This window comes from Thermobia domestica, chromosome 5 (genome assembly GCF_964235325.1).
Source record: "Thermobia domestica chromosome 5, izTheDome1.hap1.1, whole genome shotgun sequence".
NCBI classification, from domain to species: Eukaryota; Metazoa; Arthropoda; class Insecta; order Zygentoma; family Lepismatidae; genus Thermobia; species Thermobia domestica.
The window spans coordinates 124,734,998-124,762,795 of record NC_137458.1 but is presented as its reverse complement, the minus strand read 5'-3'; the positions used below and the strand labels follow the sequence as shown (position 1 = coordinate 124,762,795).

The window sequence follows — 27,798 nt, the reverse complement described above, 5'->3', positions numbered from 1 at the left end:
CACTGGCCTGCCACACCTGTCACCATCTTCTGTTGAAAATTCACCACGCTTGAAGTTCGCACACCATTTCTTCACAGTGGAGTATGAAGGGCACTGTCCACCCAATGTGTCTAGCATGCAAACATGGATTTCCTTGGGCGACTTCTGTTGCAGGGAGAAGAACTTCATTACACCTCGCAACTCCTCTTTGGTGAATTTGAGATCTGGCTCCGCCATGGTTCATTCAATTACCTGTAAAATAAAAACTGTTCATGGTAGAATCGTGAAATTTGGTACTTAAACATATAAAAGATCAACATTTCACACGACATCAATTACATCAGGGTAGTACATTCGGAAGGGGGTCGGGCCGAGAACTTATCAGCCGACCCTCGTAGGTGTAAAGATCAAAAACTACCAACAATTTATATACTGTATTGGTTGATATTGTATGTCGAGACTCTGACAAACGCAGTTTTAATTATAAACTGAATTATTATATATACAGAATTTTGCTCTCACTATGTAATAAATACTTGTTTCGTAGTCTTGTTTTGGTATCCTAATTTAACTTCGGTGATATTAAGCACCGAGAGCATAGTTTTTACATCATCATTTTGTAGGATGATGCACTAATTCAAATCAAAGGTATTTCCTTCTCAATTCCGTGCTTCGCTGTTATGGGAAGGAATTTAGATTGGGACAGTATTCAAATACAATGAATTATTGTAAACATCTAAATCAAATTTTAAAAATCGTTACTTTAGAAATTTGTTACCTTTTCAAAAAGTGGAGTGTTCTTTTAATTCTTCTTACTTCCAGCAACGGTTGGTTTTTATTTTGGATGTATAAGTTGTACTTTGTCCTGAAGTATTCCTCATACGTGTCTGCGGTAACATTTGCTTTATCTCTCGGAAATTTTGTTAAAGGATTCATGTCATGACATACCTTGGTAACGACATAGTTCTGTAACACAAAACCAAACAGATTTACGAAAAAATAACAGACGTTATTTACATGTACATTCATTTTCTCATTAAATATATACATCTAAAAAAATACGTTGACACACTTGTATATATATATATATATATATATATATATATATATATATATAAAACTGAAGTTGATCTGGTGTCATCCAGTCTTTGCCATTATATTCGTGTTTAACCTCTAAAGCTACAGTTAACTCAGTTGCAAATGCACATTTACAGAAAAATATGACTTTTAACAACAAATCTGTAGCATATGTAAAAACTATTTTTGAATAATTATCGAAACATCTGTAAAATATACACTGTTATTCTCTCTTGACATGTACTGTAATAGTTATAGATCATGGATAAAACAAAATTCTGAATTATGATTTTCCTTTAAGTTTTAATATCTCATGATTATGCTCCGAGGCTAAGGGAGACGGTAATGATGATAATGAACGAAATGATAGAATGAAAAAGTTGGAGGAAACGGGAGAATTCCGAGACAACTCAAGCACACAGTGCTTGTGTACACAAAGCCCATTTAGTGTGAGTTGGAATCGAACCAAGGAATCCATCTGAATGATAATATGAAGTGACAAGTCACTTGTACTGAAACACATCTTTCTAAAACATACTGGAAATGAGAAAAAACTATGATAGTCATCAATGTAATGGAAACATCTGAAAAAATTGCAACTTGCCTGATTTGTGGCACTACATTAGTCTGCTGAACATTTGTGATTAGTCGAAAAATGTAGATGTACAAGTAATGAATATTTTCCAAAGGAATATTGTAGAACTGCACGCAGTGTAACACTCAGTCGAGGAGGGTATCTGCTTTAGTATGAGGTTTAAAACTGGCCACAGGTGTTAAACGATACTGAAGTTTGGGAATTGGATGGACCAGGACAGGTGTTCTAGTTCATCCCAATATTCATTAAACTAGGTCTCAACAGCTTCAGAAAATTATATCATTGCCAGTAAAACATTTGGATCATTGTCAACATAATCAGTTCACATAATCACTGACATAATGAGTCCTGTAAGTGTAATCACAGGACCCACGGAACACCAGAAAATTGAGGACCACAACATTTCAGAGCTGCCGCCATGTTTGGCAGTAGGTTCAGAGCATAAGATTCTTTAGGCGTCCGTTATACATATATACGGCCTGTTGTTGGAAATAAGGTGGAAGAGGATTCATAGAACAGTATTACGTGGTTCCATTCATTGACTGTCCACTCTGCATGCTCTTAGCACGAATTTCTTGATCTTAAAGCGTTGTTGACAATGAACAACAGTTTGGAAATTGCAACCTGACCGCCAATGATCAGATTATGCACCACGCGTCGGAGTGTAATTATCGCAATAAGCTACTCCAGGTGGTGATTGACTTCCACACATTTGCCGTATACTCTACGATCCTTGGTGACAATTTTCTTCGATCTCTGTCATTAACGCTTTCTTCCGCGCACTCTTACGCTTTCTTGATAACGTTTTAGCTCGAGTTTTGTAGGCCGTTAGGAACTTGGGATGCTGTTGCTCGCGACAAAACACCACGTTGACCTCCCTGAATGCCTTGCGCAAACTAACTGCACTCCGCGCCATGATCTCGTTGAACCTCAAAAAGGTCTTTCTATTTTGCATTACTACCGCCCGTCCGCTTCAACTGAGGTTTACTACAGACGATCACCTAACCACTAAAACCGGCCAGGCATTACATACCTATTCTCAGTGTTACCACCTCAAATCTGACATGTTGGAAAGAACCTCTGTTTCCATTACTTTGATACCCAACTATACTTTACATACGAGATTCAAAGAGAAACACCAAAGTGGGAATCCATTACTGGAACAGACTTGTAAGATGAAAAATGAAGTACCTCATCTTTTGACGTTCTCAGACTTACAGAAACATAAAGTAGAAGCACAGAAAGTTAAAAAAATCATTCTTGTTCATTTCTTTCTATTTAAGTAACATTTTTAAAATTTTTATTACTTGTATTTGATTTAAAAAAAAAAAAAAAAAAAAAAGAGAGAAGAATAAAATTTAATTGATGTTCCTTTTCTTAATTGATACACTATGAGGATTTCGGGCTTCTTTATTAAGTGATGTTACAATAAAAGCGAAATGAAGAGTTTCCCTATATTTATGTTGTGTTCCTGCAAGGTATTTCTCACGTAACAATTACTCAATAGCAGTACAATATTGTTCACTGAACATCTAAGAGTGGGCGCGATCACCACGATCTTGCGAATTCAATTTACAATTACTGGATGAAAGAAAGACAATGTATGATACTCTTTTGTTTTTAATTTTAATCAGTAAACAACCAAAGTAACATATGAAGTGTGGAATATGTTACCATTTTGCAAACTGCATCCCGACTTTAAAATTCTGAAAGTATTCAAACTAAACTCGCATTTCAAGATGAGTAGTACATGAAAATAAAATATTTGGTTTCAAATTATATGCATACAATATGACAAAGATAATAGCAGAATAGCAAGACATTATAGAAATTGCCTCCTTTACCCTCCTCTAAGGAAAGCAGAATTTTCTAAAACGCTGGGAACATGTTAACTTATTTCTCATTAAGAGTTTATATTCAAAGTTTCATTTTCAGAACGTGAGATACTCCATTTTTGGCATACATTTTAATGCCAAAAATAAACACCTCTCCCGTACGATATGCACTCATGAAAGAGTTTCAATAACACTATAATAACTATAAAATATATTACAACGATATGTAAAATTCTGAACTAAAATCTGCGAGTACTGAATGTTAAATGGATTCAAATTTCTCCTAAAGTCTCCTGTACAATATGAAATGATTAAATTAAGTACATAGTCAAAAATTCTTGGCCTATTAACTTTATACTAAAATATTTGATATTTTGTTTAAACTTGCATTATTACGAGACTACTGTCACATAGTACAAATTAAGATGTTAGTTTCACACTGAGACCCGATTAGTGTTCAAGAATGGTCAGAAATACTAAATTTTATTTCTATTTTAAGCAAAATAAATTTGATTTAAATCATTGATATTATACTAAAGAAATAAAATATAGTAGAACAATAAGCCTAACTTAATTCTACCTTTAGTGCAATAATTCACCTGAAAAATAATGCGATCATTATTATATAGTACTCAAAAGTATTTACTGTTACTATGATTATGACAATGTAGACTCTGAGAAGAAATACCCAATATAGGACCAGATTTCTTCGATAACTTTAGATAGTATCGACTGTGCGTAGTTAGGTGTAAGAAAATACGATTTTGATAACATCTGATTAAATACATTCAACACGAAATTTGTCACACTGTTGTTAAAACAACTTTCGATATCACTATCAGGAATGTTAGTGATTCAATTTTGGATGGAAGCACAAATTCTCGGGTAGTAATGAGTAATGGTTCAGTGCTCGAAGTGGGGCAGGTTGGCGTGGAGAAACGTGTATCCCCTTTCTTAAAATGTGCGTTCCCCTACTTTTCATCAAATAGCTCTAGAAAGGAAGCATTAACTGCCACAAAGCAGTCCCCCAAGAAAGCAGCAACTATCAGTCAATATTTCCCAACTTCTGACTCACTTCGGACACTGGCTAGGCCCAGTTTTTCATAACTTCGGTACTGGGCAAGAATATTACCATTACACATATAAATCAAAGGAATATTCTGTGAATTGGAATGACACTTACGGACTCTCACTCAATGAAGAAAAACATTTGGAAGTATCATGGTTTTTGTATTTGATAACTACGTACTTCCAAGAGATAAATCGTAAGTCATGGCAACTATTTTTTAATTGCCGTAAATGGGGGGACAACACGAAAAACTGACGATAGACATTGGAAAGTATATGGTATGTACTACCAAGTAATGCCACTAGATGGTGAATGTGAGCATAGCTGCGAGTCTGAGCATGCCCCGAAGTTCGGATGGTAAGCGACAGTTGTAAAAAATGGAGGTCATGAAGAGTGAATGACGTTCGTATGTGAAAACAGCATTTTTTCCGTCACAGAAGTTTATGAAAATGTCACACAGGGCTACGGGAAGCACTAGGTGGGCGTGCTCTGCCCTCTAACTGTATCGAAGTGGACAAAAGACTCCAAACGGTGCAGAATGTACACTGCTGATCTGCCGCGCAGTAGGCGTGGTATGTCCCCGAACAACGAAAATAAAAATGAAATGAAATCTTTAAGTTTTACGTCACACGGTTATGCCGGTTAGGCTAAAGGAGACGGTGATTATGAGAAATGAATGAAATGGTGGAATGAAGAATGTGGGAGGAAACGGGAGAACCCCGAGAAAACCCACGAGCACGGTGTTTGTCCACCACAAACTCCACACGGCGCGAGCTGGGATCGAATCAAGGACACCAAGCACCGGAGGTGAACGCTCTACCACTGAGCCACCGTGCCCCCACCCCGAACAACGATGTAACGATGTTGGAACAGTATTTACGTGATTATTGGCACTGGATACTTGCGGAATTAGAAGAGTAAACAGAAATTTCGGCGAAAACAGCGCACCGCATTTTACCAGAGAACTTAAACATGTGGCAAGTTTGTGCAAAGTGAGGTACATATATGTGTTTGCTACGAAACATGTCGCATCAATCCAAAGGAATTGCAGGAAAAAGAGGATGGTATGTTAAATGGAATCATTTCCGTGGATGAAATGGGAACGTGCGTATGAACCAGAACTCAAGCACCAGTCCAGTGAATGGATTCATCCTGGGTCATCACGAAAACACAAGATTCGACAAAATTCTTCACCAACAAAGGCCACCACGGTCATTTTGAAGTATGACTGTGTCAAGTATTCTTCTGGACTATCCAATACGCTATGGGAATACTATAAACATCAAGTATTACAGAAACCTTTAGTGTCATAGTTGCGCCATGCAGTACATACCAAACGGCAATAACTTTTATACAAACGCTATTATCCTACACGATAACGAACACGTTCACCCAGCAGACAGTGTCAAGTATCTTTTATAGCGGTGGGGTTGGGAAGTGATTCTACATACACCACATTAGCTAGATTTCAGTTCTTGTGATTACGATCTCATCCCAAATAGAAACACCCATTGAATGGGAAATGTTTTGCTAATAAAACGGATATTTTGACAGTATTTCGACACGAAGTGGCTCACGTTAATGAATCATATTAAACAAATGGAATTCAGCGCCTCCTTCCATTGCTGGCAACGAACCATCGATGAACCTCGAGACTACCTTGAGAACATCGTGGATAACCCTAGAGGCCCGTACTGTGACGAATTTGCTACCTTGTGTAAATAGTTTTGTGTAACTTTTGCTCATGCCTTCATAAACCAATTCTGTTCGGTTGCCTTTTCCTTCTTCTTCTTCTTCCCTACGAAGGTCTCCTACATTCAACCTTCCTTTGGTGGCACCACTTGGTCGAATATACAACATACTTTCAAACATCTATCGTCGATTTTTTTCGTATTATCCCCCATTCACGAAGGAAAAAATATAAATAGTTGCTATGACTTACTACTTATTCCTCGAATATAAACGAGTAAATATATTGAATCACATATCACCAGATCTCCGAAACTATTAGGTGTAGAACATCAAAATTTTAGATAAGAGGGGTTTTTGGGAATGCGAGTTGAGTTGATTTTGAGTTTAACGTCCCGTTCAGCAGCGAGGCTATATGAGACGTGGACCTACTGATTAACGTGGAATCCGAACCACATGAGCTCCTGCCGGGAATCGAACCCGGGTCTCCCACGCCAAAGGCGCGTACGCTGACCGCTTAGCCACGAAGGAGCTCTATTTTGGGAAATTAGTATCGTACCCTAAAACATGACCATCTCCCATTCAGAACGCAAGCGACGATGTTCACATGCCATCGTGGCCTCAGCAGTTTATAATTTTAGGTTAATGGATGACTAGGGAAAGGTATGAGGTGCTGCCAATTAAACGATCAGTAGATGTCATCGAAGAGTCGAAGCAGATTAAGTCCACACAATTTACCGTGGCCCAGAGTCAAGCTAATAGTCTGAACAGTCCATCATAGCCAGACGGACAAGATATCTACCGTCCAACCACCATCGCTATCTACAGTTTCGTTCCGCTCATTACTTCTCACACACATCATTGTCGTAACAACATGCTCTGCGGCACTCTCGTTCGGCGTACGTGCACCAACAATCACGTGACCCCTTTTGAAAACAGACATGAGTTTATATTGCATCCTTTGACATCGATGGGGCATAGTGACGCTTGACAGTTTCCTGCTCGCAGTTTTACGCTTCACTAACGTAGTGTTGCATACACTGCCTTTTAACAGACTTTACAACTTTATTAATCTTCATTAGAATCTTTCTTCTTCCAGTTTTAAATATTCATCTTCATTACAATCCTTCTTCTAATTTTAAAACAGGATTTAAACATGCAATGTTTCTTAATAATATATGTTTATATTTGTTAAAACTACCACTTAGTTATTTTAACTTGTGGTTACTTTCTTTGGTTCTTTGGAATAATTTTGGCTTCTCTGTCTTTTAATTGATTTTTGTTTATCTCTTGATTGATTTTGGTTTCTCTCATGATTGATTTTGGTTTCTGTCTTCAATAATTTTGATTTTTCTTTTCACTGTCGATTTCATCCAGTTGGTGTGAAATTTCTAGTATCTCACTAATCGTTGTGTTTCGTTTATTCTTTCTGTGATCTATTTACTTATTGTTTAACTCCATTTATACTTACACTTCGTTGTTATTACTTGTTTCTCACTAGTATATAATGAGAAACGAACACACTATAATTTTCCACTTTTTAAAACTTACTCACTTTACTTGTTGCACAGATGTGTTCCCTAATACTCATGTACACTTTAGCATACATATATACGAATTAATTTTTAACAATTTCACCATCACCATGCACTCACACTTGTAGTTATTTCTACTTCCACATACACTAATGGTTCAAATTCAAACACTTTGGACTTGCGAAAACGCATCTAAATGCGGACCTCCAGCACTCTGAAGCTGGGGGACCAATTTATCACACTTATACACTAATTACTTTCACTCTTTATAATCCAATTCGTCGTCCATCCTTTTACTGTATGTTGGTTGGTTCTTGATAAGGAAATAACTGGAAGGAGAATAAATTTTACTTGGTTTCCTCTCCTTTCCAGCACAAAGCATTCCTTCGTTATATGTGAAACCATGACCCTCAAGATCTTGAATTTGTCGTAACTCAATTTGTTGATTAATATGTTATTTAAATTCGTAATTATTCGTAATTTTGCTTTAAGGGATTCAAGCTTTGAGTTGGATATATCTTGGCATTGTGTTCTGGGTAGGGCGACCATACGTCCCGTTTTGCCCGGGACAGCCCCGTTTTAGGGACGTGTTCCGGTCGTCCAGTCAGTAAATGGAAAAAAAGTAGTATTTTTCCCGTTTTATGCAAGTGTAAGGAGTAAAAACAAACCCAATATCTTTATTGCTTTAACAAAGAAGCAACAGTTGAACTGAAATTCCCTACATTAAATATGATCTATAGTTCGCAGTACTGCTCAATTCAAGAGTCAACTTCTCACCAATGTAATATTAATATCAAGGATTCGAGCTAGGACGAAGGAGCAAATGCAGGCACCATCATGTCCTACTATATTGTAAATTAAATGGTGTTTATATTTTATGTCTTATATATATTATGTTATATTACAATATAATGTATTAGGTATTGCTAAGATAAACAGGAACTAATTTACACACTGACCTGTTTCTCATTTCTCATGATTTTTTAAAAGCCGCAACCTGTCTCGTTTCCAGCTGAAAATTTTATGGTCACCCTAGTTCTGGGGTTTCAATGGCTCCACAGTGATAGGAAGGTCACTGTGAGTCCTAACTTGTGGAGAGTTGATTCATATGAACAATGTCCCGATAAGAAGTGAATGAGTCCAGCATTTGGTTGAAAATGTTTCAAATTTAATCTTCCTGTAATGTTAGGTAAGAATTCATATGTCTTTCTTCCTGTATTTTTTGTTTCCCATTATTGTTGCCACCTTCAATAAGCTCCTTGAAAATGTCTTTGTCGACTTGATCTCTCATTATTTCAGTTGTTCGGATTTGTTTGTCTTTCTTCATCCATTACTGAACTACTTTTTCTTTAATATCCACACTGGACGAAGTAATATCCACAATAGTAGAGAGCATTTGTGTAGATACTGTCTAACAAAGTTGTGCATTGTGCTGCATCAATCATTTGGTGTTCCTTTTCACCATTTAAACGGTGGGTCCAGACACTAGCTCCATAGCTTAATACTAAGTTGAAGAAGACATTATTATTACCTTCGTTCGATGTGGAACCTATTTTAAGCTATATTTATAATTTTATGGCTTACTCTTTTGGTTTTATTAATATGAGAGTTATAATTCGTTTGTTAATCTATGATTATATCTAAGTATTTAAATTGTTTCACTTTTTAAATATTTTTATTATTATATTTTATTATTGATTTATGATTAATTTTCCATTTACCAACAGGTATTTTGTTTTGTCTATTGAAAATTGCAATTTATTATTATCACGTCAGACTTTCAAATTTTCCATCATTCTACTGGACTTTAATTGTTATCTACTTTGTGAGTCAGCCACTGTACCTAAATGTTCTACATAGCCAATCACTCCTGGAGTTTCTTCTACATTAAGGAGTGCGATTTAAGTTAAGGTTACTGGCAAAAAACATGCATAAAACGAAAGCAACTCGTTCGATGTCAATGAAAGTTTCACCCTTTGCTCGTCATATAATCTTTCGAGAGTACGCTAAGTCGGAGTGCGTAATCATGAACGGGAAGCGTATGACAGCCGAACAGTCCAAGGCTATCCGCGAGCGGCTTATCCAATTCTACGAGAACCAGTGCTCGCGTGACTTTACGGCTGCTTTAAACCATTTTAAGTGTGAATACCCTTATAGTACTGTGCATAGAATGTTGAAAAAATATGTGGAGACTGGTGAAGCATCAAGAAAGAAGAAATCTGGTCGTCCAATTTCAAAATGTACACAAAAAGTGAAAAGTTCGATTAGACGAGAACTTTTGAAGAACCCTAACTTGTCAAACCGTGTTTTAGGACGATAATAACAAATTTCTGAATTCAGTGTAAGGAAGATCAAGAAAGAACACAGATTCTAGGTTGAAACATGTAAAAGTGCACCCTTTTATACCGAAGAACAGAAGAAGCGCGCTAAGATCAACTGCCGCAAACTCTCCGACAAGAAGTTCGCGAACAAGATTGTGATCATGGATGATGAAACTTACTGTTACCAAAATTTAGCGCTGGCGCCTGTTTCCAAGTATGTATCATACATTGATAAACGTCTAGTTAGTCCTAGCAAGTTCGTAAAACCTAAAGACAGGTATGCGAAATAGTTTCTGATCTGGCAAGCGATCGCGGCAAACGGCAAAGTTTCGCCTCCTGTTGTTCAAAGTGGGACAATCAACGGTGACCGCTATTTAGAGTGTATTGAAAAGGTTTTGATTCCATGAATACAAAAATAATTTACCGGACATGACATTGTGTTTTGGCCCGATATGGCGTCCTCGCATTATGTGAAAAAAGTGCGCGACGCACTTACTGACGCTGGTATCGAGTTTGTCGGCAAAAACAAGAACGCGCCGAAAGTTCCTCAGGCTAGACCCATTGAGCGTTTTTGGGCTCTAGTTAAACGCGAAATGGCTAAAAAGCATACTTTCATCAAAGACGTAAAAGACATAAAAAAAAATGGTCGGAAATTGCAAAAGAAGTGCCAAAAAGTAGTGGACAAGCGCTTTTCAGGAAGTTCCGGATCAAGCTTCCAGAAATCAGTCCCAAGGGTCTCTACAGCGTCAAATAGCAAACTAGGTCTTTTTTCAATTATCATTTGTTTATTATATTAAAATGTGTTTTGATTTTTCAAGAAATGAAAAAGTTATTACAAAAATTCAAAGTTCCCTTAACTTAAATCGCACTCCTTATTTAACAATTTTGAGCACGGGGTCGATAGCAATGTCTTGTTGTCCAGGATTCTATATGTTTGCGTAAAGGTTCTCGAGAAGTGTCACTGATTTCCCAATAAAATTTTCTTGGTAAGACTTTGTTTCTTGCTCGCTAAAAGTTTATATCTGCTTTGCTAAATGCAAATGTGATTTGATATTTATTTTCCGACATGATGAAGAAGAGATGTTTAATACTAAGAATAAACCAAGAGGTATGTTTGTTCCAATGCATTGAATTCAGAGAGGCATCTCATTGTTGGTTCATTTAAATTTACATTTATGTTCATGGTCATTTGTAGCAGCATTTTCTATAACCATCCAGTTTTTTATGCTAATGTTACGTCAATATTGCCACTATTGTTATGTCTCTCTCTATATATTGGCAGACATCGTGTTTTATTCTATATGTCTACTTTGTGTTGCGTTATAAGGTCTTCCAACTGGAGTCCTTGGTCGTCTATTGAACTGAACCACACCGGAGGCTTTGCGCTAGCATCTGCGATTATTAATTTGTGGTCGTGATAAGTATTCCATATATCCTGTAATGCATTTAGAAAGCCTTGAATTGGGAAGCTAAATTGGCAATATATGGTAATCAATATAAAGTTATGAATTTGTGTTTTAATTTCAATGCAGTTTTAGAACAAATGCTGCAGTATTGTGAGATGATAATAGCTGTAGTCACCTTATCACAGATGATTACTGTAGCCTGGGGTCCCTGTTTACCACAAAAGTTGTCACTGTTACGGAATTTTTCTCTATTGTATATGGTTCTTGGATTGTTATGATGCTAATTACTACTCTGACAACCGAACCGAGGGCGCTGCTAGGGCCACGCATAAGCGATGTTGATGGAATTGAAATAGTTCGTACTTTATATACCTTGTCGTACAAATCCTATAATTTTAGACCCATTTCCGACATTCCTTCTTGGTGTTGTAAATTCCACAACAAAAGTGTAATTTTTATCACATCAGTTTTATTTTTATTTGGAAACTGATCTCTGAGAAAACTTCGTGTGAGGACCAAAAAGTTTTACGTTAGAGTTGGGGCTGGGAATATGGAGACTGCCAATGTGCTTAACACAAACCGTGACGATTTAATCTACCTACATCTCTTGTAAGTCTCACAATCGCCACTTTGACAACTAAAAATATTTTAATAAACTATCCAATTACAAACAAGGTTACAGATTACTCATTATTTTAAGGAAAGAAGAAGAAAACAACCAACCTGCTCAATATCTCCATATTCACTACGATACCAAGGAGTCACGACCTTGTGTGTGTAGTCCTCTGTCATCTGGAAATACTTCCTTTCGTCTTGCGGGATGGATGTGATTGGAGGCAGTTTTTGATTTTTATCAATTTCTTTCCAGTTAATCATATAACCATTTTTACCTAAGAAAGAGAAAGAAAGAAAGCCTCTTTCTTGACTTTGTCTTTGACATTAATCGATCCTGAGCTAAAGACAAATAATATATCGGGATAATACTTAATAGAAACAGTCTCATTAGTTAACTACTTTTATCTTTGTATGTTTCATAAATTATAGATTTCTTATTAGGTATACCCCAAAAACCAAGTCTCGATTCAGATATATTCAGATTACACTCCTTCTGCTACGCATAGATATGATAACATACATTAAAGAGATATTCGCGGGCCGCCATTTGGCTATAACTGCTTTCAGTCATTTAGTTATAGTTATGATAATTAAACTATCTTCGCACCGGAACTTATCGCGACCTGGACAAAATAATTTCTGAGGACACACCTGATAAGCCAGTTTTTAACCACCTTTGATTGACTGATTTTATTCACCTTACTGTGCGTTTTGTAGAATGGACCAGAAATTACTTTTAAGTTAGAATTTAAAATACACAAACATACCAAAAGATAATGAAAATCTCATAGGTTGGTCAATATTAGTGTACTCGAAACTCTCTAAATTAAATAAATGATCAATCTGAACAATAATATAGTACAACTTGTTAAAAATGCCGTTTATAACTTAAGCCATGAATTTCGATAACTTTATGTATATATAATTTTGATAACTTTATGTAACTTTATGAATTTCGATAACGAGTTTATAATATAGCTTTCATGTATAATCATCAGGGTGTAAAAAAATCATGATTTTTTTCAAAAAAATCATTTTTGTTGATTTTTTTGATTTAAATCAAACCTTTTTCTTCGTATAATACAAGTCGTGAACTGAAGAAAAAACATTAGGAATTAGTATTAAATGTTAATTATGCCATTTAAGTGAAAGTATGGGGTTTTAATTTTGAATTAATTCCCAATCGTTAATCTATTTCAATCCCAAACAATGTTTCTTAAGCATTAAGGAAAAAGTACAGCAATGTAGATCAAATGACACTTTTCTTTTCACGAAAGTTACTGATATTTGGCAGGGGCATATTTTTAAGCAATTGGAACTAGCTAGCGGCACGAAATACATATAAAGTATATAAATTTCGCCTAAAATTAATTAACTCACTCTATGACGTATGGGAGGTTCAATGCCATGTTCACAGAAGCTCTCCTGACTTTTATCCTTAGTCAACTGAATCCAGTTTCTATTTTGTATTCTTATTTCTGCGAGATTCATCTTAATATTGTCCTCCCATCTGCGCCTAGGTCTTCCTAATGGTCGTTTTCCGATTGGACTTCCAGTTAAAACTGAAAGCGTTCCTACTTTCTTTCATTCTCGCTACATACCCTTCCCACCTGAGGCTCCAAGATTTGATGACCCTAACAATGTTTTGGTGAACGGTATAAATTATGCAGTTCCTTATCATGAAAATTTCGCCATTCCTCATTACCGTTCCTTTTGGATCCGAATATTCGTTTCAGGATTTTATTCTCAAATACTTTCAGTCTGCGTTCTTCCCTCAGCGTAAGCGACCATGTTTCACAACCATACAGCATAACAGGCATAATTATCGTTTTATATATTTTAAAGCTTGAAATCCCTCGACAGAATTCGCGACGATAAGAGATTTTCAACTGAATAATGACACGAATTCCCTGCTTTTAGTCGATATTTAATTTCTTCGTGAATATAGTTTTCTGATCCTATATATTAACCGATGACAGAACTTTCTTTGTCTATATGCGATGAGTTTTTGTAAGTCAAAAATTTTCTGCAGGAATTCCAAAATAAAAAATCAAGATGATCAGTTCCAGAAGAAGAAACACTTGTCATTGTTACAAATATGCTTTATGTGACGTGAAAAACAGTTCAAATGCGAGTTGTCCGTGCATTTAAGACATCTATACATAGCAGGCACGTTTTTATACTTTTCTGTTGGCTATTTTATTTCCTCTGACAATTTTTCCTGCAAGGGCACGACAAATTTTCTGCGATCACATCGCAGATCGCGGCATGTTCTGCAATGGGGTCAGGTATCCACTTTATCAAAAGTATTATTCGATATTTTAATGCATCCAAAATTTGTCGTATTACGATCCCGAGGAACTTCTATGTATTGTGTACATAAATTTCGCCCAAAATTTTAATTATTTTTTTGTTTCGGAGAGGGGATCGGACCCCTCTAAATACGCCCCTATTATCTGGAAACAAACAAATAGACGTGGACACAAAAGAGTTTTCATCTTAAATGTCCATGGTGATTTCCCCTTTGGAATAGAAATTTTAAAACTATGTGTAAAAAAAGAGAAGAAGGCAGGGTTCACCCGTTAACCGTTCAAACGGGATTTTCCCTGATCGTTCTCTACATGATACTTGTTTTCATACTGTGCTTACATACATTTGAGTATCATTGTATTATGATTATTATCTTCCATAATCGAAATAACAGAACAGAAATGGGATTTTACTTACTTTCACTTTAAATTAATTCATTATTTGATTTAAATCAACGATTTTTATTGAAAAAATCAAGTGATTTAAATCTTGATTAAAATCGTGATTTAAATCAGACTGATTTAAATCAATCCACCCTGATAATCATGAAAAAATACAAGAAATTTGGATATAAATTTCGATAAGTAATGAAAGTAATGGTAATCAACATGTTCATACGAGAACTTGTGTATAATCCTTCTCGACAGACATCACAGTTACAAAGATATATTTATGTTTTAGCACAAAAGATTGTGTGCCTCATTAAAATTTAGAGCACCTTGGGAAAAGACACCAGTTCTTCCATACTTATGTTGGCAGAAAACATAGTGATTGCTAGCAACATTGACAGTCCCAGGTCTGCTCAGCATGATTTTAACAATACTATGATGTGAAAAGCAATGGGAAAGCAAGACGGAAACTATTAGGTAAGTGCGAATGAAATGTCCGCTTTGATGGCTGGAGGGAACTCACCTCAGCAACACAGCACAGGAAAGAACTAAGGTCACATATCTACTGTCACAAACTTTGTATACGTCCAGCAGACAGGTTGGAGAACCCAGACAGTCAGGAGCCAGTGCGTTCTTGAACAGAGCCTTCTGGACGTACACCGTGGAGAATACACAATCGCTAGTAATTTTTCTTTACGAATTCAAACTGGAACATTCTGCACAGCGAGCCACAAAAGAACATTAACAGTGCATTTGGGTCAGGAATTGAGAGTGAACGCACAATTCGCTGTTGATTTGTCAATTTCATTAAGGTGACACAGCACCGCAAAATAAGAACCATAGGCACCGACCAACACTTTGGGATGAGTTCCTCACGAATATCTCAGAAGTGGACCCTCGAAAAGTATCTGTGCCATTCCAGAATTTAGGCATATACAATATCACTGTCATTTGACGGTCCGGCAATTGGTAAGGTGAAAAGTTGGACTCGTGAGTGTTACATGAGTTAACACCGGTCAACAAGAATCGCTGTATCGTTACAGTGCTAAACTCAATGCAATGCATAACAAATGTCACCGAAATCAAACAGAAATGTTCCAAACACATGATATCCTCGTGTTGACAACAATGCACGCGCTATATCGCTCAAAGGACGTTCCAGACTCTCCATGAGTTCAGTATGAAACGTTTCCTCATTCACAGTATTCTCTTAACGTCTCTCCCACCGACTATATCTCTTCTGGCATCTCAAGCACTTCTTGGGGGGGAATATCTTGATGACTGTGCTCTGCGACATGTGGTTGAGGACTTCCTCGTATCGTAGACTCCAATATTTGCAACGAAATCCAATCGTTGGCTAAATGACGGCAAAAGTGTGTGCTTACAGTTGACGATTATTTTGATTAACCAGGTATTGTAGTTTTCATTAGGGAAGGAGCGTACCGTGTTACACGAAGGGAAATTAGAAAATCTTGAAGGAGTGAATGAAAGAGCATAATCTAAGTTTAGTAAGAACTTATGAAGTTAGGATAGTTAGGAATTACGAAGCAGCGTAAATAAGATGTATTACTTAGGCAATGAGAAAAGTGGTTATAATTATGTGAGAGTAATTCTATCATGCATAATAATAATAATAATAATAATAATAATAATAATAATAATAATAATAATAATAATAATAATAATAATAATAATAATAACAACAACAACCTCGAAGCAATAAAAAGAACTCCCAAATGGCACCACTCTAAATTAGCTACGTAACATTAAAGGTTCTTTTATAACTGAATAAGTTCTGAACTAAATATCCAGAATGAATAAAATTTATTTGCAGTATCAATGGCTTTATAAATGGATGGTTTTAGAGTAAAAGCTTTAAAGACAAAAGAAAGAAAAGTTTTAGTATTAACCATCAGTAAAGAAACCTCAATGAACAATATTATGAAAAAGTTTAAGATCGAAAATATATTGCCCACTGTCTAAGGCAAAAGATGCAGTTCTTTGGATATACTAGGCAAACTCATATCTTTGAACTTTTATCCTATCCCAGCTAAGAAAGTTATTCTGAATAGATTCAATAGTACTGTATTTACAAGATATTTGGCTTCATTGTTCCAAATCACCGTAGCATATTCCAAATGAGAACGCACATTACACGTGTAAAGAATTTTACAAGTGTTAATATTTGAAAAAATAAGGCAAAGTCATTTTAACATTGCTAAACTTTTTCTGGTCTTAGATAAAATTAATTGTAAATGTTTTTTGAAATAATATTGTGTTATCTATTATTATTCCTAGATCTTTAGCATGAGTCCCAAATTCAATTTCCTGATTAGCTATTATATATTTATAAGGCAAAAGATCAGTTTTCCTGGAAAATACCTTGAGTTTTGGCAATATTCAAAGGTAGGAAATTATTCACCGGATTTAGCTAATGTATCAATGTTTTCTTGCAACATAACTTACAGTGAACAATACTAATTTCATTAAAGATTAATATCATTAGCATACATCAAACACAGCACATTAACTTATCAGGTAAATCATTTATATAAAGTCAAAACAGCAAAAGTCTTAGGTTAGAACCCTGCGGTACTCCAGATGTTGTTATAAATAGCCCTTTCTGACCGTGTGATTCCACTTGGAATCACAAGCTTCCTTGGCTTTCATATCGCATATATCGTGCCGAATGATTCCAAGTTGTCTCATACGTGTTAGTTATAGCGCCCTGGCAATATATAATTTTGAGGGCAAAAATGGATTTTCTTACTTTCTTAGACTTAAAGATATAATCCATTGAAATAAAAAAATTTTTCATTTCCAAAACATAATTCAGGTCAGAAAGGGATAGAGGAAGTATAACCAATACACCTAATTCTAAATAAACAAATAAAAAATACTTACATATAAAAAGAGTGTAAAATGTAAAACTTTTTTAAAAAAAAATGCAAAAGTAAAGTAAAAAGGTTACACAGTAATTAAAATATAAATATGCTACAAAAGAAATTACATAACTGATAAAATATGATATCGAAAGAAAAGTACAATATAAGAAGATATCGAACTAAATCTAAAGAGTAAATAAATAAAATAAAACGTTTGGTAAAAAATAAATCCTAAATATCGAAGTAGACTATACTAACACAAAAGATAACATATTTCCCATTTAAGAGAAAGAGTGGCAAACCTATTCATAAAAATACTTCAAATTTATCAGAAAATCAGAGAGTTAAGAAATTTTCAAAAACTATTTATTATACAGTTCTAATATGTATCGCTGATTATTTGTATATACTTGAGTTTGATTTTGAATTTTTAAAGGTTTTGTATATTTCAAATAATTTTAGATTGAATTCCGGACCTTTGTCGGAAACAGACAGAATGATCATTTTGTTCATTTATATCACGATTCCATTTTACGCACTGTCTGATGTAGAATATTCAGTCTATGTTGATTTATTATGTCTGAACCACATTGGTGATCTATGACCATTTAATTTACACACAAGGTTACCCGTAATCGTAGCAAATTGGTTAACAGTGATATTTCTCTGTCTATTTTGATGTCTTTCTTATATATAGCCATTATTATCAATTCTACCTATCCCACACGAGTTTCCCCTTTTTGTCAGATCACGTATAGTTGTCCAAGAATCTCTTTTATTATGTGTCCGACTGGAATAGCATCAGCTCTCAGAGATATGTGGCTTTTTAACACGTTAGCTGCCAAGAGTAAATTTTGTTATTCACCGGTAGAGTGTCAAACGTACTTACATTATTTTTGTTCTGTTCATATTTTTTAACATACTGTTAATGCTGAAACATAATCTAAGGCGATGTATTGAATCCGCGTGCATGAAAGTTGGGGGTCCAATCGGACCTACTCGTGTATTTTTTGTTTATGGGCTAGGGAATAAATTACAGTTGAACTGGCAACTCTGTTTGAAGTCATATGTTTATTATTATATAAAGAAGCTAGCTTTGTGTGAGAAGTGTGGATGAGTTCCTGTTGCTTTTAGTGCTAACAAATAGTTTCTTTGTGCAATGAAAAACGAAGAAATATGCGCAGAACTTGATCTCATTTGTAATAACAGAATAGTGATCTGGATCTTTCTGAAAATTCAGCAAATTGACAGGAACTTCATAATATTGGCATCTTGTCAAAATAAATTAGTGTAAGTCATTCAAAAAGCAACACGTAGGTCCGACCGGCCCTACACAAACAGCAAATACTTGTTAATTGATATTCAGTGTCTCTAGCGGCGTTAATCTGCAATATCTAACAACAAAACCTAGAGCTTAAATATTTCCTATATTGTGTGTGGCAGAAACTCTGCAGTTCATTAACACCAGAGACAGTACTTTAAAATACAAGTACTCTAACAACAACTCGACAAATTATAAATTGTGGGTCCCATCGGACTTACGAGGACATTTTCTTAAGACCACTCCAGTAGGTCCGATCAGACCCACAAGGCAGCTAACGTGTTAAGTTTAGCTCAGACGGTTCTTCATCAGAAGTCCTGCATGTGGTATATACTTTATTGCCCTTCTCCTACTTTCCACGTGTATATTTAACAGCTTCCATCTATCTAAAACGTTTCCGGATTAGGTAGGATGGGTTTCAGTTTCCATATTAAATGAGGCAAATCCAATCTAAGATTATGCCCATTTCTGAGTACAGTTGTGCTACTGCTATTTTCTTTTACTTCCACAGTCTTATTTTTCATGCACTCTTTTTACATCTAAAAGTGCAAATTGCTTCGGTTTTTTTTTTTTTTTTTTTTTTTTTTTTTTAAAACCTGACTGAAGTACTCGGATTCTGAAGCCACTGTACTGTATCCCGGTTTTCTATTCTCAAGAAATCAAGATTTAAGAACCTCGGGACCTAGTACATCTTATTCTTTTCTATGCTGTTTTTTTCACGACGACTCCGATGTTTTCCTGCATTTTATTAACAACATTACTGATTAATTTTATTACCTTTACTTTTGTCAGGATCTGTGATTTGACAATATGATGCTCAGATTCTTTAGTCTTCAAACATAAAACTTTCCTCAGCTTATTACTTCCGTATTTTCCTTATTTCATATTAGCGGATGTCTTTCCTTTATTTTTGTTATCGAAAGATTGTGATGGGAATTATAGTCTGCCCATCTATAGAACCGGACCGGGCGTCTACAATGTTTGTATATCTTCGATGATCTATCTCAACACGATTAACTTTGTTACTGTGCATCCGTTTGGAAAAAAGGATGTATTTATATTCAAAGTAGATGGGCTTAATTGTTCGATTCTCGGGTGCTAGAAAATGTATGTCTTATATCTATGTCATTATTAACTTCGTACGAACTTACTTTACCGATTATTGGACGAAATGTTGGTTATCTTCTTGTTGAAATCATCTAATTACTTTCATATCCTATTTTGGAAGCACTAGAAAACTAGCTCCAGTTTCCTAGCAACTCTCTTTAATACAGTTTCTTTCATAGTTGTACAGATTTATGACACAGGTATCTAGACATTATCCCTTAAGAGAAAATCCATCTCATCAGAGAAAAAAAGTTCAGCTAGATTTATAATTATATCAACTGTTATTGGTTTATAGTTTCCTGAAAATCTTGGAGAAAGGTACCTTCCATCTAATAGAGCCATCTACCGGGGAATTTATTTAGGATTCATGCTAATGCCACGTGCAACAAATTTTGTAAGGGTACGAATCGATATACATATATCTATTACTTCGTCTTTGACGAATTGGTTGAATAGTGTTAAATGAAACAGTGTAATATAAAATAGTCAACGATGGACGATGTATATATTGAAGAGACGAATTAATATTAATTCATATTAATTAATATTAATAATTCATATCTCTCTTCTAGAATTAATACGAAATTAGGCATTATTTTTTTAAATAATTTTGTTTGTAGTATTAGTGTTTATATTTTGAGTATGTTAATTCTAATTGAAAATCCAAAATTTCGAAAAGATTCTAAAATTTGATTCGTTCTAATTATAAAAAAAGATTTATTTTGTGCTGAAGTTGACAGGAAGGTTAATTAAAATAATAGTTCATTTTACAATTAAAGAGCAGAAACGTACTTAATCTACTTGGGTTCTACTATGCTCCAAGCAAATTATTAATTTGTCAATCAAGACAGTAGAAAGTGATGACTAATCTTATTTTATTAATCTTTTCTAATAAAAGTTTGAAAAAAAGAAAAGAAATTCTGGCTAAACCATTTAATCAGTTGTTACTGGACCCGCAAACCTGCCTCTTATTTTGTATTTTGTTACATTCTTCAGTTTAATGTATTATATAATATTCTATTGTTTGTAAACTGGACCTTAAACTGGAAATATGCTTTTCTAAGTGAAGAATACTGTTATTAAGCTATGAGCGCCAGCTCCATTGCAGAATGTCGAAACTGTCTCATCATGGGTGTATCATCTGCGGTTCACTCAACTTCTTGGATCGCTGGTACACCTACATTAACGTTTTTTTTTTTTCCCCTTCGCGCAGTAGGTTTCTACTTTTGTATACACAGAGATTAACAAAATAATGGGAACACCTGTAGTTTGCAACACATAATATGTGTGAGGTGGTAACATGGAGGTCTGCAGCACCTGATATGTTAGGTGATGATCTGTAGTACGTCAGGAGAGATAGAACGTAGAAATGTACTGAAAAATAGGAGAGGGTGGTAATGCAAAATGGGAGACTATGAGTTTCAAAAAGGCCAAATTAGGGATGTGCAGTTGGTTGGTACAAGTATCTATGGATGTGAATATGTTAAGTGTGTCGCGAGAAACAGTTTTCAAAGTAGTAGTGATGGCCTACGGGGTTTATCACAAAACATCGGCGAGGAGAAGTGGTGGATGGGAGACAAGCCTCAGTGACAGATCGCTTTCAGTACTGTCACCAAGGATCAGGACTGTAAAGCAACTCAATCAGCATCTATCGCGAGAATCACAGTTCAACGCGAGTTGCATAACCTGAACATCTGCTGTCGGGTTGCAATTCCTAACCAATGCTTACGGCCAATAACGCTTTAGAGCGAAAAAAATGGTACCGAGAATACGAAGTTGGATCACCAATGATTGGAACTTGTAATATGGTCCGGCGAATTCTTTGTCACTACTTCCAACAACAGGGCGTGATTATGTACAACGGACGCCCATGCTTCAAACTATCTCCTCCCTACAATGTGAAACCTAACAGAAACTTACTGATCAAAGAACAAGGAATGTGGTGAATTAGAAATAATGAAGGAATAAATGACATAATAAGGAACCAAGGTACAGTTAAGTTTGTAAAATCGAATCGACCAAGGTAAGTACGTAAAGTAATGAGGTGGAAAATGGTAGATTGCCGTACAATCTACAACTTTATTCCAAAAACAAGACGGAGGTCAACAACTAGATGGCTGGACGGCGTCGAGAGTGATCTGGAAAAACAGAAAGTCCCACGATGGAAAGCAAAATGCAGAGACAGAGAAGATTGGAGGCAAACGTGAAAGAGACCATAGTCCACCCAGGGCAGTAGCATAAGTCGTAACGTAAGGTAATCTACATTTTTTTTTTTAAAAAAAAAGTAATACACTTAATTGCGAATCGTAATAGCTAGTAATGATTCGTTCTCCAACTGTTACAAGTAGATATAAATACAATGCTTCCTGCAATTAGTATTTCTCAGACAACAAGTCGTTGCTATCGAGCTATAAATTAAGTCCGACAACTTATCTCGTATTTCCACTCTGATCGTGAACTAATGATTACTCAATCCTGGCATATAATTTCATTGTTGTTGCATGTGGTGTTACTTTTACATATTAATGTGCTCATGACCGTTGCTGAACATCATTATTACGGATATACCATCGAATCTACGGTCAGGGCTTCTTTCCCTAACGAGAATGCTGGATGAGAATCTTCGATCTGAAAACACATTAATAGCAATGGCGGATCTAGAAGGTAAAAACTAGGGGAGGGGGGGGGGAGCCAGAATCCAAACTATGATGGGTATATTATGAGTTTGCTATAAACTTTCAAAAATATATAAATAATAGCTTGAACTATTTTTGTCACTCAAAAAACTGGGGGGTGGGAGGGCTAGGCCCACTGGCCTAGATCCGCCACTGATCAATAGGTTCTTAAATTTGCGACTTACAGATTACTTACTTGTAATTAACCTATTTTTCCCTTTCACCTACTGGCATTTACTTACCGCGCATTATTGGAACAATCAAATAGGAATAATCTCTATTCTCGTTATCGGATACAATGAACGGTTTGGTAAGTCGCAGCAAATCTCTGAAAATCATTCTGTGAAATTCCGTAATCTTTTTTATCTCCTTCTCTGATAAGCAGATTTTTGAGGCTTCGCTTAATGTAACATCTATCTCTCCAACTCCCATAAAGATTGGGAAACCACATAACTGAAATAATGAAAATAAATGTATTACAAACAGGGTTTCCAAATGTGCGACCTACGTGCTAGCTGCTAGTATTAGTAAGATACGTGGTTCGATTCCATGCAGGTAAAGCTGTTTCAACCCTCTCTTTACGGAAAATCTATGCAACGTTGATATGACTGTTATGTTATATTAATTCATACCCATGTGTATACGTAAATCGGAATAGTTCTTATTACATAGAAAGGGCACAAGTCAGAATATTCTATGTAGATATCAATAAACAAACTCAAACTAGATAATGAATGAATATGGAAACACTAGGGAATCTCACTACTCCTAATAAATAAATAAATAAATAAATAAAACAGCTAAAACATAGTTAAAAGTTCAAAAACTAGAAGAGTCTATGGTTAAAGAGAATGGATTTCGACTTCTTCTTACAATTTCTCCGAAATAAGCAAAAATGCAGGACACTGATTTTAAATATATATACCCTGGATCATTTCCTTTTCACTTTGCAATTATCACGATTTCGTGTAAAATAATGTCAATCATTGTATTATAACTTTCTTTAATAAATAACATGTTGATACGTAACCTACTATATTGATTTACACCTCTATGAATCTTGCTTAATAAGACAAAAGAAAACGTGAAGTAAAACAGGTGAACTTACCATTGGAATTTCCTTTGATGTTAAAATTGCGTAAGTTTCAGTGCCTGACATGATTTCATACTCTCCGTAGTGTCTTGTATCCTCTCGATCTGGAGGAGCACTTTTCAGGTCAAACAATATTGGATGCAGGAAGGACAGCTTCTTAGGATGCGGTCTACAACAGTACAATATATCTGGAACCTATTAGACGAAAAATAATACATATAAAATTTTTCTGTGAGATTTCTTTGAAATCAAATATATATATATATATATATATATATATATATATATATATATATATATATATATATATATATATATATATATATATATATATATATATATATATATATATATATATATATATATATATATATATATATATATATATCGTGCTTTCTTCTAACGGTTATGATAAAACAGCACCGTAATTAATCAATTGATCTCATGAAGTAAAGGAATCTTCTAGTAACTGTTCCGTAATCGAAATCCAACGAGTTTGATAATCTAGTAGTAACTGCACTGTAAACTTAACACACGACATACATTTAACATATGTTAAGAAAGAAAAAGAAAGAAGAAAAAAACACTAAATATAGTCATTAACTTTCGAAGCAAAATGTCTACAATCATTGGTGTAAAATGGAAGCACAGAACATATGGGAAGCACTTAAAAACGCTAAAACACGTCTTTACTGATTTTATATTAAAAGCCCAAATACGAACTTTTCATGCGTTTTACAGTAAGGAATTTTGAAATATGGAAAGATTATTTTAACAATTGCAATCTTTACTTTGTGTTTTCTTACTGTCATTTTGAGTTGAGTTGATTTTAGTTTATCGTCCCTTTCAGCAGCGAGGCTATATGAAACGTGGGACCTACTGATTAACGTGGAATCCGAACCACATGAGCTCCCGCCGGGAATCGAACCCGGGGTTTCCCACGCCAAAGGCGCGTACGCTAACCGCTTAGCCACGAGGAAGCTCCATACTGTCTTTTTCTTCCCTTGTAGAGAAAATATATTTATAATGCTGAAACACGTCCTGATTTTCTTAAAGCGGAAAGTCTAAATACCGAAATTTCATGTCTCTAACCTTAACGAATTTTAAGATACAGCCATCCAGTTGTAACAATTGCAACCTCCACCATTCTTTATTCCCTCCTTTTTTACTTCTCTTTTGAAGTTAAATATTACAAAATGGTGAAACACGTGTCTAATTATTTTAAATGAAAAGTCCAAATACCGAATTTCATGTCTCTATTCTTAAAATATGCCAAGATATGAACATTTTATTATGATAATTGTAATTCTCACCCCTTTTTGCTTGCCATTCCTTTTTCTTCCCTTCCAGGTCAAATATCAAAGAACTCTAAAAGACGTGTCTAATTATTTTAAATTAGATTAATTCAATGTCACTAACCTTCAGAGATTTCGAGAAATTGCCATTTTAAGATAATGACTGCTACCCCTCTTTTCCCCCCTCCCTAACCCATCGAATTTCCAAAAATCCTTCCTTACTGGAATTTTAAACCAGAAATCTTATGCCCTATCTAAATTTTAAGATTCTAGCTTAAGCATTGATCATTGGTCTTGGCATTGATCAATAATCAGTCGGTCAGTCAGTCTTTTATACAGAGATCTCTGTCACCTTTCAAACTCACCTTTTTCTCATATCTTCTTTTCTTTCTCTTTGTTCCTACTTGTGGTAATTCCCTCTTCCTTTTTCTATTCTCGTCATCATCATCATCGTAATCATCTTCTTCTTTTTCCCAATGAGGAAATAAATCTTTGTCATTTAGCTCTTCTGACTGTCTTCCTTTTGGTAACAATTTTTCATTTAGTTCGTTATGGTAAAACAACTGTTTACATGCTTTTAAGGCTACTGCTCTCTTAGCATACTTTTTATTGGGCATTGGATCTCCCTGCGAACACAAAAAAATTTACCTTTTTATGAGTTTAGATAGTATAAAACTTATTTATGTACATTTATTCTTAAATGTGATCATGTGGTTATAAATTTATCTGTATACATATCTTCTTTCATAGATATTACATAAAAAATCTCACATAATTATTCATAGCTGGAGTAGGCAAACAGCGTTCTCGATTCTAACCCGGTGATTCCGGATTCGAATCCCGCAGCTGGTCAATTTCCTCAACCCAATGCCTTTAATATATTGGCACTGGCAGACTTCTATTATCCTCCTTACGTTTCATTATTATCTGTTTCCAACATAAAATACTTTACGCTCTACCTGGAACATTGTTGATAAAGAAATAAAATAAAAACGAAATAAAATGTATTTAGCACTTTTTAAATATACTTTATTTTATATACAGTTGAAAATATGATGCAATTTTACGATAAACGAATTCATGGTGTAATTAACCATGAGCTATCTGATATCTTTCATTTTAATAAAATTCAACGATAAAGAAATAACAATAATACCAAAAAGGAATATGTGCTTTAATATAGTAACGTTTCTTTAAATGAGAAAAAATGTAAAACAAAAATTTTAGGAATGATCCAAAAAATGGAACAAAAGATTGCGATCTTGGCCAAGAATTAGTTTTTGAATCAGGTGTCACAAAATTTTTGAACGGCCCCTAAATCAAGTTTTCGTATTTTTTGCGGAATAAGCACATCATACTGAGTTAAGTGATAGTTTGGGTTTGGCTAAGGTTCTCGAGATACAAAACGTACAAGGAAATCTTTCATTGAATGAAATATAGGCCTATTGCTTTTTTTTAAAAAAAGATCAGGGGCCACAAAATTTTTGAACGGTCTCTAAATCGAGTTTTCGTATTTTTTGCGGAATAAGCACATCATACTGAGTTAAGTGATAGTTTTGGTTTAGCTACTCTATATGTAGTTCTCCAGATATAAGGCCTATAAGAAAATTTTTGCCTGAAATATATCGGATCTTTTGATCCAATAAGGTCATGCTATAGAGTGATATTAACAGTGTTAAGAAGTAGTTTTATTGCATAAAAATCACTAATGACAACAATATTACAAGAATATCGCATGGATCTAACTCACCTCTATATAGTTTCTAATAACTGAGTTATTAGGAAATTGAATATATGCTTTCACTTTTCCATCTTTGGCCCATTTACTCAGCCACCAGTAAGGACTCAAATTACTGAATTTATCTTGAGGTAAAACGTTGCAATATCTACAATAATACACACAAAAAAAGTAAAATAAATGAAAGGCTGCAGAAGAGTTTAAGCACGTTCTGGCTGCACAATAATATGCATTAAAGAGCCAACTTATACTCTATAACATACTGCGCAAATGTAAATAAAGCAGTCTTCATACTACACCGTAATACTCCCGTAAATATTAACACATAGGTATACTATGATACACAAAGTATATACTAAACGTTACAATATATTTTGTTCAAGGCATATTTGTCTCTAGCTGAATATGTTGCTGCTTGTCTTGGTTAAATACTGAATTAACAATGATGTGATCTGCGTAAAGCAGGGGTGAGCTAGGCATTGTGAACAAAATTACAGTCGCTTAATAGCATGGATTACTGAAATTCTTTCCTAACGAGAAAGGTGCTGCCAGATATTAACTCCTGAGTGAAGAATGTGGTAAGTGATAAGTGCATGGCTAGAAGTAGTGTAATTAAGTCGATAGACACTTAAGAGACGAACAGGGAGCCTTCAAATTTATTAAAACGATGGTAATAAAAAAAAAGCACGTGAATGAATTCATTAAAACAAACAAGTATATTTAAGTTAGGGATATTGCATGTCAACATACAATAGAGGATAGTGATTCCCAGATGATCAAAAGGCTAAAAGAATGGGAAGTGAGTTACTGTTGGAAATTACGAACATTGGCTGTACACAAAATTATTGAAAGAAAGAAAAGGAG

At 35.0% G+C, this 27,798-nt stretch overlaps 1 protein-coding gene across 2 annotated transcripts in view; it reads right to left on the bottom strand.

The window, feature by feature from the left end:
* LOC145686106 (endoribonuclease Dicer-like) overlaps positions 1–27,798 on the bottom strand; it is a 274,935-nt gene that overhangs the window by 36,690 nt on the left and 210,447 nt on the right. For both annotated transcript variants that reach the window (XM_081759056.1, XM_081759057.1), the window contains exons 13-18: positions 26,947–27,082; positions 25,562–25,822; positions 23,917–24,096; positions 23,051–23,261; positions 12,230–12,396; positions 758–945 (exon numbers count right to left, since the gene is read on the bottom strand). In XM_081759056.1, the coding sequence (XP_081615182.1) occupies positions 758–945; positions 12,230–12,396; positions 23,051–23,261; positions 23,917–24,096; positions 25,562–25,822; positions 26,947–27,082 (1,143 nt within the window). The remainder of the gene's footprint in view (positions 1–757; positions 946–12,229; positions 12,397–23,050; positions 23,262–23,916; positions 24,097–25,561; positions 25,823–26,946; positions 27,083–27,798) is intronic.